Genomic DNA, 17,661 nt, shown 5'->3' with positions numbered 1-17,661 from the left:
AAAAGCATAGGTGAAATGGGGTGCCAATTGTTCATGGAAGGCTTTGTAATATGGGGTTGTAAAGCTGTCAGGCCTGGGCGCTTTTCCTGCTGGAGATCCAGCTCTTGCACCTAAAAATTCCTCAGCTGAGATAGGAGCTTGATAGCAGCTCAACTTCCTCATCAGTAAGTAAAGGCAGTCTTGCAGCCTGGAGGTAGGCATCAATTGCCGCTGACTTATCCGGGGTATCAGCTGCGGCAAGAGATGAATGTAAGTTTTTATAAAGTGATGCGTAAAAATCACGGAATGTCTCAGCCATCTCTGGGGATGAATTGTAGTACCTGAAGGAGTGGATAAAGCCGCAATGTAGAACGAATTGCGTCGGGTTCGCCAGGGACCTACTAAACTTGTCTCCAAATTTTTAGAACACTGCGGGCCTTTAAAAGACTATTTTTGGCCTGGTATAACAAGTGGTCTCTGATCTCCTCCCGAAGTCTGTTAAGATCTGCTTCTGTAAGATCATGGCAAGATTTATGGCGTTTTTCAAAGTCATGTAAGTTAGATCCGTTAACTGGATAAAGTTTTCGCTTTGGCTTGTTTAACTCTATAGCTGTGTTTAATCAGAACCCCTCGTATATAGCACTTGTGTTCCAACCACAGGAGAAAAGGGCTAGATACTGAGTCATTGTTGGTCTCGAAGAGTTGTAGTTCCCTCAGTACATCAGCTTTAATTTTGGGGTCCTGGAGAAGGGTTTTATTCAGACGCCAGGTGGTAGACCTAAGCATTCAGTGTTGTAAAGCAATTTCTATCGAGATCGGGGCATGATCTGAGGGTGCAATATGGCCAATGTGGGCACTAGAGAATAGTGGAATCGTAGCATGGGAGACTAGGAAGTAGGGCTGCAACTAACTATTATGTTCATAATCGATTTCGTTGGCCGATTTATTGTTTCGATTAATTGGATAATAACCTTAAAAAAAAATGTGGTGTATAATTTAGTTAATATGTAAAGTATTAAAAAAAAAGCAATTTATTCTTAAATATCTATATGCAGTGGTAAATATAAATAGCCAACTCTATGGTTAGGGAGAAAAATCTCTAATCCACTCTGAGAATAACAGACAGAAGAGAGATATACTGTATATGAATCTGGTAAATATCACTCAGATCAAATTTTTATATACCGGTAAATAAAAATGAGACTGCTTTGCTGATTTATAGACAGAACTGTAATGTTTTATATGCTGGCCATACAAAAACAATGTCTTCCTTCAAACAAAAAAATTTATATTAAGAACGTTCGTTTGAGTTTCTAATCGTTAGTGGGGTCAAATCGACTACAGTGATGGGAAAATTCAAAGGAGCATAATAGAACATTTCTTGGTGAAAGGAATTTTCAGTCAGTGTATGTGGTTTTGGTTCAGAAATTACATTCATTTTAAAACTATGTTAAAAGCAAGTGAAATTTTCAAACGACATTCTTTCATTCAGCAAATGTACAAAGATTTTTCGTATGAATATTCTCATCCAAACATCAATAGGTGTATGGCCAGCATAAAACTTGGTTCACACCTATACAGTTTGCTTTTGATCTTTCTACAGTGCGTTTTGCATTTTTGCACACGCAATTTTGCTGCAGTTTGTGTGTTTTGCATTTTTTACGCTTTCTTTTTGGCCAATTTGTTCAACGCGAGTTGCTGCAAAAACGCTCTACATGCTTTTCCATTGAAGTCTATTAAACCAAGAAAAGCAGTTTTGCATTTAAAAAGTAATTAACCCTTTCCAAATATGCAGCGGCTGAAAAAAAGCATGGATGTGAACGTGTCCTATAGGAAACCATGTTAAATGACCTCTAGTGCGTTTCTGCAAAAAGCACCAAAACAAAACGCTTAGGTGTGAAACCAATTTGTAGCAGCAGCATTCTTTTTTTTTTTTTTTTTTTTTTTGTATCGTCTGTCGTCATGGGGTTAAAAAAATAAAATGAGCCCTTTATAAAAAAAAGAGCAGATAATCGCTACTATAAGGGGTTCATTTATACTGTGAAACAGTGAAAGTAATAATATAGATTACTTTATGAGAGAGAGATGGACTTTTTCACCCTGAAAATCGGGTGTAAATAGTGTGTGTGTGTTATACGCCAATTGTTATATGCCAATACTTCAATTTTAGCTGCCTCGGAGGGGACAGGGAGGGGGGGCAGGACGAGCGCTGTCGGACTACATACAGTGAGAATCTCCTGTTTACTTGGCGGCCTCTGTAATAGGAAGTCCCGTCTCCTGGGCCACCATTGGACCACTGATCTGTCTATCATAGGAGATTCTCACTGTATGTAATCTGTCTGTGCTTGTCCCGCCCCCTCCCTGTCCCCTCTAGGCTGCAGATAGGCATCAATCAGGCTGCACTGATGGCAATGGTGAGGCTGCTGCATTGAAGGCACTGGTGAGGCTGCAGATGGGCATTGATGGCAATGACTCTTATTTTGCTTCAAAGTTCCTTATTTAAAAACTTTATTTAAAAGTTTTTTTCCTGAAACTTCCCTCTTAAAATGAGTGTGCGTGTTACACGCCTGTGCTCGTTATACGCCGATAAATAAAATATATAAATATTTTAGTCACAGTACAGTTCCCTGTCCTAGTAATTGTCGCCCAGGGTTCCCAAATAGGCAGGTTGAGGGGCTCCAGGGGTATTTAATGTGGAGGAATCTGTTTTATCAGTTTCCTCCAAAGATTGTAAAATCCATTTGGGGACCTGGAGCCCGGAGATTCCATAGCATTATGGGTGGGATGGAATCTCCAATCATGGGACCGGGTTTTGGGAACAGCCAGGAGTCTGGCTGGTTGATTGAGCAGGTGGGTCCTGGGCTTATAGCAGAGTCAGGATTAGGATTCTGGCCTCCACCCTCCCGAGGAGTTCAGAGAGTACAGGTGTGCACTAGTCGAAGCCAGAGACCCAAGTCTGAGGATCAGAGCAGTGAGGGGCTGCTTTCTAGATAGAGGCTGTGTGAGTCCAAGGAGACAGATGAGAGCCTGAAGTGGAAGGCCTGAGCAGCAAGAAAGCTGAAAAGAGGTACAGTGGTTGTACGGGAACCCTGTTATATGGCCAAGAGGGCTGGAGCGTAAAGACTAAGTGGCAGTACTGCTGAAGAGGGCCAGGTGGCTTGGCATTTTTCATTTGTTATTGTTTTTGGGAGAATAACCCCTGTGTGGGCATCCAAGTGCATGTATGAACTTTTGTTCCTTTTAATAAAAGTGGGCTACCATGCCCTTAAACTAAAGTTTCTGTTCGCTGTGAACTTACTGGAAAAGGCATCTACCATTTGAGCTAGACATCCCAAAGTATTCAGACCCCCTTAAATTTTTCACTATTTATTTTGCAGCCATTTGCTAAAATCATTTAAGTTCATTTTTTTCCTCATTAATGTACACACAGCACCCCATATTGACAGAAAAACACAGAATTGTTGACATTTTTGCAGATTTATTAACAAAGAAAAACTGAAATATCACATGGTCCTAAGTATTCAGACCCTTTGCTCAGTATTTAGTAGAAGCAACCTTTTGATCTAATACAGCCATGAGTCTTTTTGGGAAAGATGCAACAAGTTTTTTACACCTGGATTTGGGGATCCTCTGGAATTCCTCCTTGCAGATCCTTTCCAGTTCTGTCAAGTTGGATGGTAAAGGACGGTGGACAGCCATTTTTAGGTCTGTCCAGAGATGCTCAATTGGGTTTAAGTCAGGGCTCTGGTTGGGCCATTCAAGAACAGTCACGGAGTTGTTGTGAAGCCACTCCTTCCTTATTTTAGCTGTGTGCTTAGGGTCATTGTGTTGTTTTAAGGTAAACCTTCGGCCCAGTCTGAGCTCCTGAGCACTCTGGAGAAGGTTTTCGTCCAGGATATCCCTGTACTTGGCTGCATTCATCTTTCCCTCGATTGCAACCAGTCGTCCTGTCCCTGCAGCTGAAAAACACCCCCACAGCATGATGCTGCCACCACCATGCTTCACTGTTGGGACTGTATTGGACAGGTGATGAGCAGTGCCTGGTTTTCTCCACACATACCGCTTACAATTAAGGCCAGTCAGTTTTATCTTGGTCTCATCACACCAGAGAATCTTATTTCTCACCATCTTGGAGTCCTTCAGATGTTTTTTTTTTCGCAAACCATGTGGGCTTTCATGTGTCTCGCACTGAAGAGAGGCTTCCGTCGGGCCACTCTGCCATAAAGCCCCGACTGGTGGAGGGCTGCAGTGATGGTTGACTTTCTTCAACCTACTCCCATCTCCCGACTGCATCTCTGGAGCTCAGCCACAGTGATCTTTGGGTTCTTCTTTACCTCTCTCACCAAGGCTCTTCTCCCCCGATAGCTCAGTTTGGCCGGATGGCCAGCTCTAGGAAGGGTTCTGGTTGTCCCAAACGTCTTCCATTTAAGGATTATGGAGACTACTGTGCTCTTAAGAACCTTAAGTGCAGCAGAAATTTTTTTGTAACCTTGGCCAGATCTGTGCTTTGCCACAATTCTGTCTCTGAGCTCTCAGGCAGTTCCTTTGACCTCACGATTCTCATTTGCTTTGAAATGCACTGTGAGCTGTAAGGTCTTACATAGACAGGTATGTGGCTTTCCTAATCAAGTCCAATCAGTATAATCAAACACAGCTGGACTCAAATGAAGGTGTAGAACCATCTCAAGGATGATCAGAAGAAATGACAGCGCCTGAGTTAAGAGTGTCACAGCAAAGGGTCTGAATACTTAGGACCATGTGATATTTCAGTTTTATCTTTTTTAATCTACAAAAATGTCAACAATTCTGTGTTTTTCTGTCAATATGGGGTGCTGTGTGTACATTAATGAGGAAAAAAATGAACTTTAAATGATTTTAGCAAATGGGCGTTATAACTAGGAGTCAGACATGAAGGGTGGAAGGGAAATAGAAATATTTTAGTAGTACTAAAAGCTGAGACTTTTTTTTTTTTTTTTGCATGGATATGATGATTTTAATTATGTACAGTAACTTTTACTTTAACTGTAATGCCTTATATCACCTCCAGTCTGTCAGCCTCTACCTTCTCTGGGTTCAGATGCTGATCTTCCCTGCACAGTCTTTAAAGTCATATTTTTTTTAACAATAAACATGGTTTTGCACAGAGTAGCTCTGGTTCTCCTCTTCTTGGGTCTTCTAGGTCTAGATGCTTCTGGCTCCTACCACCACCTCTTCTAGGGTCTTCTAGGGTCTTCTAGGGTCTAGACACTTCTGGCTTCTCCTGCCTTTAGAGTGCCCCAATAGCAAGCTGCAAAGTATAGTGCCCCTATATCAAGGTAAAAAAAACTTCTGACTTTAGAACCACTTCCTGCCAGGACTACATGTCCCATGAGGAATTGTTCCTCGCACATTCACAAGTTCTCAAGCACTTTCTGACCTGTATGGATGGTGCACTGAGCTGTATGTGTGCTGCACTGTATTGCAAACAACTAATGCATTCTGTATGCAGGCCAACTAATTGGCTGGCCGATTCATCGATTATGAAAATAGTTGACAACTATTTTCATAATCGAGTAGTTATCGATTAGTAGTTTCGGCCCTACAAGAATCTATCTTGAAATATTATCCATGGGGTGAAGAGAGAAAGGTGTAATCCTTTTCTTGTGGATGAAGAATACACCGAATGTCAACTAATTGATGGGAATGGAGAAGTTCCTTAAGTCTAGTTCTGTTATTTTGGGGTAGGGCCGAAGAGCCTGTTGATGACTCCTTGTGTGGGTCGAGTGCAAGATTGAAATCTCCACCTAATGAGGATGCCCTCAGCAAAGGAGTCCAGAGAGGAAAGGTACGACTCGAGCATTGAAAGTTGATCTATGTTTGGTAGATAAACGTTTGCCATGGTGAACGTTTGTGACTGGATTTTCCCTTCCACAAAAATATATCTGCCCTCCTGATCAGTGTGAAGGTCCACTAACTGCCATGGAAGTGTACTAGACAGGAGGATACTGGCCCCCTTTGATTTGGATGAGGGACACGCACTATGATAGGCCACTTGGAAATGCTTATTGTGCAGTTTCAGAATTCTGTCTGCTCGAAAATGAGTTTTCTGAAGAAACACAATTTGGGGGCATTGTCTCCATAAATCTGAGAGGCAACTGGACTGTTTTTCAGGGGTATTAAGGCGCTTAACATTCCAGGATAGTAATTTCACCGTCATCCTGACTCAGCCGGTCCCAGCTGACAACCCTCACCGACGTATAAGAAAGTAGGGGGAGGAATGAAGTAAATTGAAGGAAGGGAAATAGAGGGACGAGAAGCTATAGAAACAGGAATTTTGGAAAGAAAAATGAGAACGAGGGACAGGTGTAAGGAAGAAAGACAAGAAAAAGCTCAGACTCCATGTGGAGATCAACTGCCGTCTTGACCAGCTTAGTCTTAGTTGGGGAAGAGGTAAGGCACTTCAGCGGATGATCCCCCAGTCAAGGGCAGCCCCCTGCAGAGCCTCACATCACTGGGCAACCTAAAACAGATCAGCCCTGGTGTGTGATCCTCTCTGCATGACTGGTTTGTAAGACTGAGGAGAGTAGGACTTTAGAGGAGCAACTCCTCTTTAAAAGGGGATAGCATGAAGAATCCCAACAAGGAATCCACTGTCCAACAGCCTAGTCAGACAGGTCACATAACTATAAGAGAATGTAGCGCAACCGGGGTCACAAACTAAAAGTATAATGCCCAGGCTTTTGTCATCAACTGCGGCCAGACGGACGGCTGAAGTCCAATAAGCTGTTCCGTGGCTTTAAGGTCTGCTTGCAGGGTAGCTTCTGGGAGCCCTCTTATTCTGAAGTTGTGCCTGCTGTTGCGATTTTCCAAGTCGTCCAAGAGCAGCACTAACGGAGTAACTTGTTCAGCAACTTCTTTTGCTGTCTGTATGCTGGTGACTGATTGATTAATGGCAGTCGCATTAATTTGTATTGTGGTAACTCGTGCAGTAATATCCACCACTTCTAGCTTAAGCCCCGTCAATTCCCCCCTAAGTGCCGTCTCAACCCGAGAGGCCAGGGAGTCAAAGTCCTCTCTGGTAGGAAGCTTTTGTAAGAACGCCCAAATGGTCTGTTCCGAGAGCTGCCCAGCAGAAGACCACTGGCAGGGCTGTCGTAATGCAGGAATTGCTCACTGGTTAGAGCAGCATCTGCCCTCAGGATGTGGGCCTGGGGAAACCTGTATCCGGACAATGTGGATTGTATGGCTGAGGTATCTTGCAGGGAGCAGATTTCTTCCTCATCTGGGCTAGGGAGAGGGAACGGGACAAGCAGGGAGAGAGGTTGCTGGGTGGTGAGGATGCCGGCCGCCAACCCCCTCTGTCTGTAGCCACAAGCCTGAGTGTATCTGGAGTAGAAGCCGTGGGCTGTACAGGGATCAGAAATCGCTCCATTGCACCAGTGGGACCGCTGCAGCATTAGACAGTCTTCCCTTTCACCCAGGTAATGAGTTGGAGGGGAAATTGTATGGTATGTCTGCCTTGTAAGGCTGCTGGGGAGCCGCGGACCGGGAGCTCAGTAGGAACCCATCCTTACACTTGTATGCTGGGACCATACTTGTATACTTGCTGTTTAATCGGGGGGGGGGGGGGGGGGGCGGCTTGTTACCTGTCAATACACCCCTGTATGGGTATCAGTGCACTTTTAACCAGTTCCCGACCGGCTCACGCAGATACGCTGCATCAGAATGGCTCTCCTGGGCGAAACCCCGTACGGGTACATACCACCCTTTTTCAGCCCCCAGAATGCAGGGGCCGGGGGGGCACGTTCACCACCGGCCACGCGAGATCGTGTGCACGAGCGCCAGCATGGGGATTTGTGCGTGTAAACACACCCTGTACCCTCAGGAGAGGAGCCATATTATTTGTTCCTACTAAGTAGGAAAAATGATATGTCTCCTCTCCTAGTCACTCCCATCCCCCCACAGTTAGAACACACTGAGGGAACACACAGTTAACCCCTTGATCGCCCCCTAGTGTTAACCCCTTCCTTGTCAGTGACATTTACACAGTAATCAGTGCATTTTTATAGCACTGATTGCTGTATAATTGTCAGTGGTCCCAAAATGGTGTCTGATCTGTATGTCGCAGCACCGTTTAAAAATCGCAGATCACCGCCATTACTAGTAAAAAATGAATAATAAAAATGCTATAAATCTTTCCCATAGTTTGGTTTGCGCAAAAGTTATAGCATCTACAATCAATATACACTTACTGCAGGGTTTTTTTTGGGGGGGGGGGGTTCCCCTAAAAAATATGTAGGAGAAAATATATACCTAAACTGTTTAGGAAATGTTGTGTTTTTTCTTTTTTTTTTTTTTTTTTTTTTTTTTTTTTTTTAAATTGGGGATATTTATTATAGCAAAAAGTTAAAAATGTGTTTTTGTTTTTTTTTTTTTTTTTTTCAAAATTGTCGCTCTTTCTTTGTTTTTAGCGCAAAAAATTAAAACTGCAGGGGTGATCAAATACCACCAAAAGAAAGCTCTATTTTTGGAAAAAAAAATGTAAATTTTGTTTGGGTACAGCATTGCACGACAGCGAAATTGTCAGTTAAAGCGACGCTGTGCCGAATTGTAAAAAATGCTCTGGTCAGGAAGGGGGTAAAATCTTCTGAGGTTGAAGTGGTTAAGGAGTTTGTGTCTCCAGAATAGCATGCGTTTGGTCTGCAGGGGCTTGTTTTTAGGCTGTTTTGAAGCAGCATGGAGGCTGCATTGTGTGCCTTTGTGCCTTGACTAATTCTGCAAAACTAGTATGGGGCCAGGTGCAGTTGAGCAGGTTCACCAATAGTATAAATGTTTGCAAAAACACATGCTTGCAGAAACACATGCTTGCGTGGCGCGTGTTGCATTAACCCATGTTTGCTTATTTGCATACACATATTTGAATAAACACTTTGCATAAACGCATGCTTGCTTTTTGCGTAGATGCATGTTTGCATGAACGCATGTTTGTGTAGGTGCGTGTTTGCATATTTGCTATGCTTAAGTGCGTGCTTGTATGAACGCAGATTTGCATAAACACATACTTTCATAAGCGCATATTGCATAAATGCATGCTGGCATATTTTCATTTGAACTGCATACATATGTGCATGAACGACAAGAATACTTATATACTTGCATGTTTGCATACCTAGGTACCTACATAACATACCCGGGTACCTACGGGGTTGCATATCAGTAGACCAATGTGTTAGGCCTGCTTTCTTGGCGGACTGCATATTAGGTTTTGGCTAATATAGTTGCTAAATTTTTACCTGTTATACAAGCTAAAATGGCTCCAGAGGGGAGAGGCAGCCGAAAGAGGCAGGTGTACCGCTTTCTAGTTCAGTGATTTGGCGGTGTCCACATCTCCCGATGGACCAGTGGTGTCAGGTACATCTGAGCCACTGTGGCGCGTTCACTTTTCACCCTGAACATGCCTGATCGCCGTTGATCAGAGCCTAAGCAGGATCAAGTTTGGTAAGTACTTGGATGGGACTGTCCGGGAATACCAGGTGCTGTAAGCTTTTCCCCTGAGTGAGGGAGGCATCTGAGGCTGGTGTGTTTTAAGAGGATCTTGGGGCAGTCTCTGAGGTGGTTCGCTCCGTCTTTAGACAGCAGAAACCTGATGGGTAAAGTACACCTTTTGGGGACTTTCTGGGTCTTTCACAGAGTTGTCAATCTTTTGCCGTGCATTGGCTCTTGGAGCAGAAGTTATGGGCTCATTATTGTAAAACACTTGCATGGTAGCGGTTCCAAAACCAAATGGGGACATGAGGTCTATATTAAGATCTCAAGCCGCTTGGTTATACGCTATAGGTGGCATATAACCCAAATAGTGATGAATATAACCGGCTCTGTGTCCTGTGATGTACTACAAGAAAAGGATATTACAGGTAAGATGTAGGAAAAATGCAATTATTACATAAGACCAATAAAGTTTTCTGTAAAAAAAAATAGTTGGCTTACTGAAAAGTATGTCCATGTACAGTATAGTATGCACTCAATACTTGGTCGGGGCTCCTTTTGCATGAGTTACTGCATCAATGTGGCGTGGCATAGAGGCAATGAGCCTGTGGCGCTGCTGAGGTGTTACGGAAGCCCAGGTTGCTTTGATAGCAGCCTTCAGCTTGTCTGCATTGTCTGGTGTGTCGCATCTTCCTCTTGATGACAATACCCCACAGATGGGGTTTAGGGCAGGCGAGTTTGCTTGCAAATCAAGCACAGTGATACCTTGATCATTAAACCAGGTATTGGTACTTTTGGTAGTGTGGGTAAGTGCCAAGTCGTGCTGGAAAATGAAATCAGCAACTCCATAAAGCTGGTCAGCAGAGGGGAGCATGAAGTACTCTAGAATTTCCTGGTAGAGGGCTGCGCTGACTTTGGACTTAATAAAACACAGTGGACCAACACCTGCAGATGACAGGGCTCCCCAAATCATCACGAACTGTGGAAACTTCACACTGGACCTCATGCAACTTGAATTCTGTGCCTCTCCACTCTTCCTCCAGACTCTGGGACTTTGATTTCCAAATGAAGTGCAAAATTTTCCACAGTTCATGATGATTTGGGGAGCCATGTCATCAGCTGGTGTTGGTCCACTGTGTTCTATCAAGTCCAAAGTCAGTGCAGCCATCTACCAGGAAATTCTAGAGCACTTAATGCTTCCCTCTGCTGACCAGCTTTATGGAGTTGCTGATTTCATTTTCCAGCAGGACTTGGCACCTGCCCACACTGCTAAAAAGACCAATACCTGATTTAATGATTATGGTATCACTGTGCTTGATTGGCCAGCAAACTCGCCTGACCTAAACCCCATAAAGAATCTGTGGGGTATTGTCAAGAGGAATAAGACACCAGACCCAACAATGCAGATGAGCTGAAGGCCACTATCAAGGCAACCTGGGCTTCCATAACACCTCACCAGTGCCACAGGCTGATCGCCTACATGCCACGCCACATTGATGCAGTAATTCTTTCTTGTACATGGACATACTTTTCAGTAAGCCAACATTTCTATATTAAAAATATTTTTTTTTTTTTATTAGTCTTGTGTAATAAAATTTTCTGAGATACTGAATTTTGGGTTTTCATTGGCTGTAAGCCATAATCCTCAAAATTTAAAAGAAATGCTTGAAATATATCACTCTGTGTGCAACACATCCTATATAAAATAGGAGTTTCACTTTTTGAATTACCGAAATAAATTATTTTTATGATCTAATTTTTTGGTGATGCACCTGTACATTTCTTGTGTTGTGTTTTACACATAAGGTGATCTTTTGATGGTGACTACTTTGTCTTATAGAGTCATGAAGCTGTCTGCACTCTCTTCCTTTTTTTTTCCTCAGTAAGAGAAGGTCCTGTTTAGACCTCTGGTCTAAAACATGGCTGGAAAAGGTTCCCTCTTTTCCAGCCAAGGCTCATTCTTCCAGGAGTGTCAGTACTAACCAGGCGAGTCAACATTAGGCTTCAGCGGTTCAAATTTGTAAGGCCACTACTTGGTCTTTCGTTAACACGTTTTAACAGGTAGATGTTATTGCCTCTGTGGAGGTTAATTTTGGGAGGATAAAGGCCTACAGGCGTCTCTGTATTGTGCATTTTACACTATTCTGTTTTTAGGGCTTGTTGCTGTAGCCTGCTTTTGGAACATTCCAGTTATTATGGAAATAAAGAAAATCCCATGTCCTGTGATTTTGGTTTAACTGTAAAATAGTTTTATTGGAGAAGATCACAGGATGCAGAGCCCTAAAGGCAAACCAAAATTCACAGTTTTCATGATTGACAGTAGAAAGTAAACCCTTTTATCTGGCATTTCTCAATTTCTTACAAACTTTTTTAGGCACACTAGGCTCAAACGGTTAATCTGTTGCTTTGTAAATTGAGCGCCTGTTCTCCTATATTTGGACATGTTAAATTATGTCTACAGACATTGTGAATATTTTAACCTAAACATGCAAGCGTTTGGTTAGTCTTTCCTGTTAACTGAGGTACGTAGGTTTTGCTGCATAGTTAAATGCCTGTACAAATGCAGTCAACCTAAATATCTCTGAATCCTAATGGCTACAATCTGGGGGTTCTATTGGCCAGGATTGACGGCTGTGTATGGATAGCTGCAGTTGCTGAGCCCATACAGTGCAGTGTGCGTCCAGCCAGGATCACAGAAAGTAATTCCTGGCTGTGCAGTCAGACATTGCACTTTGGGCTACAAACTAAGTTCTTTTCCACTCCTTGGTTCATGTCTTCCAACATTCCTGTGTCTCTGCACATATTGGTGTCTAAATTCAGACCCAAATGCACATTGAGTACACATGGAATGCACCAGGTCCATCATAATACATTTTTCGGCCTCTGTAGATGTTGGGAACAGTCTGCGCAAGTATTAGCCAGCAATGTGGCACAGACAGTTCAGACCTAGAAAAGGTTCAGTTGGATCCTGGACTATGAAGTATTAATTGAAACTGACTTGCTGCTTGGAGTATCCTGGATCTGATACATGACACAACTCCATTTTTTTTTTTTCCTTTGCCAAAAAAACTGCATATTCTCCACTTCCAGATTTGTACTGTTCAGTCCAGGTGTCTGCTAATTCTGCTTCTGGTTGAGCCAAGAGGCTAAAGGTAGCATCCTTAGAAGCATATTGGTTTGCTCAATTCCACTCCATACCCCTACAGCACAACACCCTGTTATCATTAAGTGTGTCACCAAGGATCAGGATGTTTCTTAGTTGGTGGCTCAGAAATCTAGCTCTAGAGTGTGGAAAATCCCTCCTTCCAATCTCTAGAAGGATCCTCACAGCAAATGCCTGCATGGCAAGTTGAAGACCAGTCCAAAACCTCTTGTTGGTACAAGGGGCTTGGAAGCCAGAGGAATCCCATCTTCCAATCCACATTCTGGAGTTTCATGCAATTTGGTTGTCCATGCAATGATGGATATCTCAACTGAACGGTCATTCAATCAGGATTCAGTTGGACAATTCCACAGCAGTGGTATGTATCAACCATAAGGGAAGAACCAGAAGTCTTGGCATGATAAGAGATTCTGTTCTGGGCAGAACAAAAAGTTCCATGTTTGTCCGCCATTTACAACTAAGGTGTTGACAGGCAGACTACCTCAGCTTGACAGCATCTGGATCCAGTTGTATTGTATGGGACCTACCCCTGGAGGCTTTTGCAAGACTTGTGTCAAAGGTGGGGGATGCAACACCTCAATCTCCTGGCCTCCAGGCTCTATAGCAAATTTGACAAGTTTGCCTCGAATTAAGGATTCTGTGGCAGGAAATATGACTGCTCTAATAGCTCCATAGGTTCAGTACAGTGTGATCTATGCCATTCCTCCCCTAAAAAATTCCTTCCTTATCTGTTCTGCAGGCTTGAGATGGAGGGAATTCCAGTGACTGAATGTGGTGCTTGACCTGGGAGGTGCTCTGTAGGCCCTTCCAGATTATCAAAATTTTCTATTCCAATGCCCTGTTTACCTTCCTGCTTCAGGGCCGCTTGTTTTTTTTTTTTTTTTTTTTTTTTTCCCCAGAGGCTAGGAAGCCCTGCAAGGCCCTATAATGGTAATAGAAAACATACGTTGCATGGTGTGAAGAAAGCGATGATTTTATTTCAGGAAATACTCATTGGGATGAATCCTAACATTTTTGCAACCTGGCCTAGATCAGCATTTTGGCCCAGAGTTGCATCAAGGGTGAATTTTTGGCACTTGAGATCTTGTTCCAGAGACAGCTCATCATTCTGCGAGATTTGAAATTTGGTTCTTTCAGCACTTCAGAAACCACCCTCCCCTTTCCACATTTACAAAGTTGTTTCCTTGTCGCCATAAATGCTGGGAGTTGAAACTGGCAGCCTTGTCTTTTAAAGAAGTCCTTCTCGTTTTACATTTACAAGTTAACAATGAGGTCTAGGGCCCCTTTTCTTCCTAAAGCCAGCCAAACATGGACCGAAAATCAGCTGTTTCAGCAGGGACCAGCCAAAATTAAATCCATGTATGGGCAGGCTGGTTTTACAGCAGTTGAGGTAGTGATCAACTTCTGCACAACCAGCCTGTTGGAAAATTTCTGAATGATCAGTACCACTGACTATAGCTCAGCGGCAGCACCTTGAATGTGTGGATGGGGGAATGGGGTTGTGTTTTTTTTTTTTTTTTCTGTTAAACCTGCTGGTTGAATGAAAAATAAGACTAATGTATGGGCTGCCTAAGGGGGCTTTCTGCCTTTCCCCCCAACCAGAACGTTGCTCTTCTTTCCCTGTCTAGTCCCAGTACATCAGAAGATTTTCCTTCATTGTCTAGAAATGCAGTAGTTAATGCAGTTCATGTCTACCTTGCAGCCGCTGCTTTCTTTAACAAAACGGGCTCTCAAGAGTATCATCCCAGATGGTCCCTGCAAATGGGAATTGGCCTCTCGCTCCACTATTTCTCAATGGCTCTGACAGATCATTATTGAAGTCTATGGTCCTAAGTATCAGGTTCCAACTTTTTATCAAAGCACATCCTACTAGATTGAAGTGCCGCTTGGGCTTTTCAGTGTCAGGCAATAATTGATCAAAATTGCAAGGCTGTTTCCTTGGCTCCTGTTAACGCATTCTCTATTTCAACAGGTGGCTGTTTGGGCCTCATCTGATGCCAGCTGCAATCAGGCCCCAGTTTATATTTTCTGTTTATAGGGGGCCTGTTGGCAGTTTGCCCACCCCTCAGTTGACTACTTTTGAACATCCAATATATCTCTGGTTCCGGAGTCCATCAATGATTGAGAAAGAAAAATGTAATTTTGTACTCCTCATTAAATCCTCCTTTTTGAGTGTGTTATATGGTCTTGCTTTCAGTACTGCTTTTATACAAATCTGAGAATGCTGGAAGTGGAGTAGTTTGCCAGTGTTCAAAACCCCCTCCCCTTAGGCTGCAGTACAATCCAAATATCTTTTGAATCGAGTGTCCTTTAAATTAACTCAAAGAAAAATTTTACAGTGAGTAGAAAAAAAAAGTTTTATTTAACATCTCAATGATGAATATTAAATATATGTTTAAAATTGATAACCTTTACTGTTTTCAGGTTAAAAATGTGTGCATAATCTAGCCCAATAGTGAAATGCATTATGAAAAATGATAGGCGCATTTATAACCTAAGAGCTCTTTCACACTGGGGCGGCGTCGGCGGTAAAACGCCGCTATTATTAGCGGCGTTTTACCGTCGGTACGCGGACGCTAGCAGGGCGGTTTTACCCCCCGCTAGCAGCCGAGAAAGGGTTAAATACCACCGCAGAGGCGCTTTGCCGGCGGTATAGCTGCGCCATCCCATTGATTTCAATGGGCAGGAGCGGTGAAGGAGCAGTATACACTCCGCTCCTTCACCACTCCGAAGATGCTGCTGGCAGGACTTTTTTTCCCGTCCTGCCAGCGCATCGCTCCAGTCTGAAAGCCCTCGGGGGCTTTCACACTGGAATGAAAGCAGCGGCACTTTCGGGTCGGTTTGCAGGCGCTATTATTAGCGCAATAGCGCCTGCAAACCGCCCCAGTGTGAAAGGGCTCTTAATAAAATGATGAAGTGAGCTAGAAGTTTTGTTATTTCTTTAACATATTTGTAATGTAGAATGGCTTATAATTTATTTTTTTTTGTAAAAACTTTTGTGAAATCTCTGGCTTTGTTCCCATCCACCATGTGTGTTCACCTATTATGCCTACTTTTTTAAGCTCTGCACTCCTGTTACATTAATATAAAATACATTGAAATCTGGCAGAGAGATTCAGACACCCAACAACGGTCATAGCAGATGGCTTAAATGCAGAATTTGAGAATAGAGCTGGTTGGAATATCATTAATCTCCACATAATTAAATTTTATCTTTGTTCTTCTTTTAGGAGCACGAGTATATTGCAGTGTGGGTTGTGTTTCATGCACCGCAGACTTACAACTCTGCTGGTATGTCATCTGTTCAATATTTGAAAACATTCCTAGATTGTGGTGTAGCGTGTGTGTGTGTGTGTGTGTGTGTGTATAAGGGGTGGGGTTGTTGAAAAGATATCTGCACAAAGTTTGTATGTATATGTGTGAGATATAGATGTACAGTGGTGACGGAAATTATTAAGGCCCCCTTTGTTATATTGCAGCCATTTACTAAAATCATTTAAGTTAATTTTTTTTCCCTCATTAATGTACACACAGCACACCATATTGACAGAAAAACACAGAATTGTTGACATTTTTGTAGATTTATTAAAAAAAGAAAAACTTAAATATTCAGACCCATTGCTGTGACTAGGAATGAATTGAACACCCCCCGGTTCGGTTCGCATCCAAAACATGCGAACAGGCAAAAAATTTGTTCGAACACCGTTAAAGTCTATGGGACACAAACCTGAATAATCAAAAGTGCTCATTTTAAAGGCTTATTTGCAAGTTATTGTCATAAAAAGTATTTGGGGACCTGGGTCCTGCCCCAGGGGACATGTATCAATGCTAAAAAGTTTTCAAAACTGACGTTTTTTTGGGATCAGTGATTTTAATAATGCTTAAAGTGAAACAATAAAAGTGTAATATTCCTTTAAATTTCATACCTGGGGGGTGTCTATAGTATGCCTGTAAAGGGGCGCATGTTTCCCGTGTTTAGAACAGTCTGACAGCAAAATGACATTTCTAAAGGAAATAAAGTCATGTAAAACTACTATCGCTAGTGCCGGCGATAATGAATTGTCAGTCCGGCAATAAAAACGGCATGGAATTTTCCCACAGGGGAACCCCGAACCAAAATTAAAAAAAAAAAAATGCGTGGGGTCCCCCTAAATTCTATACCAGGCCCTTCAGGTCTGGTATGGATCTTAAGGGGAACCCCGCGCCAAAATTTAAAAAGACGTGGGGGTCCCCCTCAAAATCCATACCAGACCCTTCAGGTCTGGTATGGATTTTAAGGGGAACCCCGCGCCAGAATTAAAAAAAAAAAAAATGGCGTGGGGTCCCCCCAAAAATCTATACCAGACCCTTATCCAAGCACGCAACCTGGCAGGCAGCAGGAAAAGAGGGGGGCGAGAGAGCGGCCCCCCTCCTGAACTGTACCAAGCCACATGCCCTCAACATTGGGAGGGTGCTTTGGGATAGCTCCCCAAAGCACCTTGTCCCCATGTTGATGGGGAGAAGGGCCTCATCCCCACAACCCTTGCCCGGTGGTTGTTGGGGTCTGCATGTGTGGGGCTTATCGGAATCTGGAAGCCCAGTTTAACAAAGGGACCCCCAGATCCCGCCCCCCCCCGTGTGACTTGGTAATGAGGTACAAATGTACCCCTACCAGTTCACAAAAAGTGTCAAAAAGGTTAAACACGAGACGTTTTTTGACAAGTCCTTTATTAATTTCTTCTTCTTTCCGCTTCTTCTTCCATCATCTTTCTTCTGGTCTTCTCGTCCTCCTCCTCGTCCTCCTCCTCACGATCTGCCTCAGTTTGAGTCTTCCACCGTGTGACACTTCAGTTCTTCTGACACTTCTTATATAATGGAGGGTGGGGCCACCCCTCTTTTCCTGCGGCCTGCCAGGTTGCGTGCTTGAATAAGGGTCTGGTATGGATTTTTGGGGGGACCCCACGCCTTTTTTTTTTTTTTTAATTTTGTCGCGGGTTCCCCTTAAAATCCATACCAGACCTGAAGGGTCTGGTATGGATTTTGAGGGGGACTCCCACGCATTTTTTTTAATTTTG

General features: G+C 43.2%; 1 protein-coding gene across 1 annotated transcript in view; it reads left to right on the top strand.

Annotated features, from left to right (window-relative positions):
• The window catches only part of CEP192 (centrosomal protein 192), a 417,077-nt gene that overhangs the window by 302,133 nt on the left and 97,283 nt on the right, over positions 1 to 17,661 (top strand). The window contains 1 exon segment of the mRNA XM_073632810.1: positions 15,838 to 15,898. Coding sequence (XP_073488911.1) covers positions 15,838 to 15,898 — 61 coding nt within the window.

The sequence above is a fragment of the Aquarana catesbeiana genome, linkage group LG05, assembly GCF_042186555.1.
Source record: "Aquarana catesbeiana isolate 2022-GZ linkage group LG05, ASM4218655v1, whole genome shotgun sequence".
Lineage (NCBI taxonomy): Eukaryota > Metazoa > Chordata > Amphibia > Anura > Ranidae > Aquarana > Aquarana catesbeiana.
Note: the sequence above shows the minus strand (reverse complement) of the source record. Positions and strands in the feature narration are given on the sequence as shown.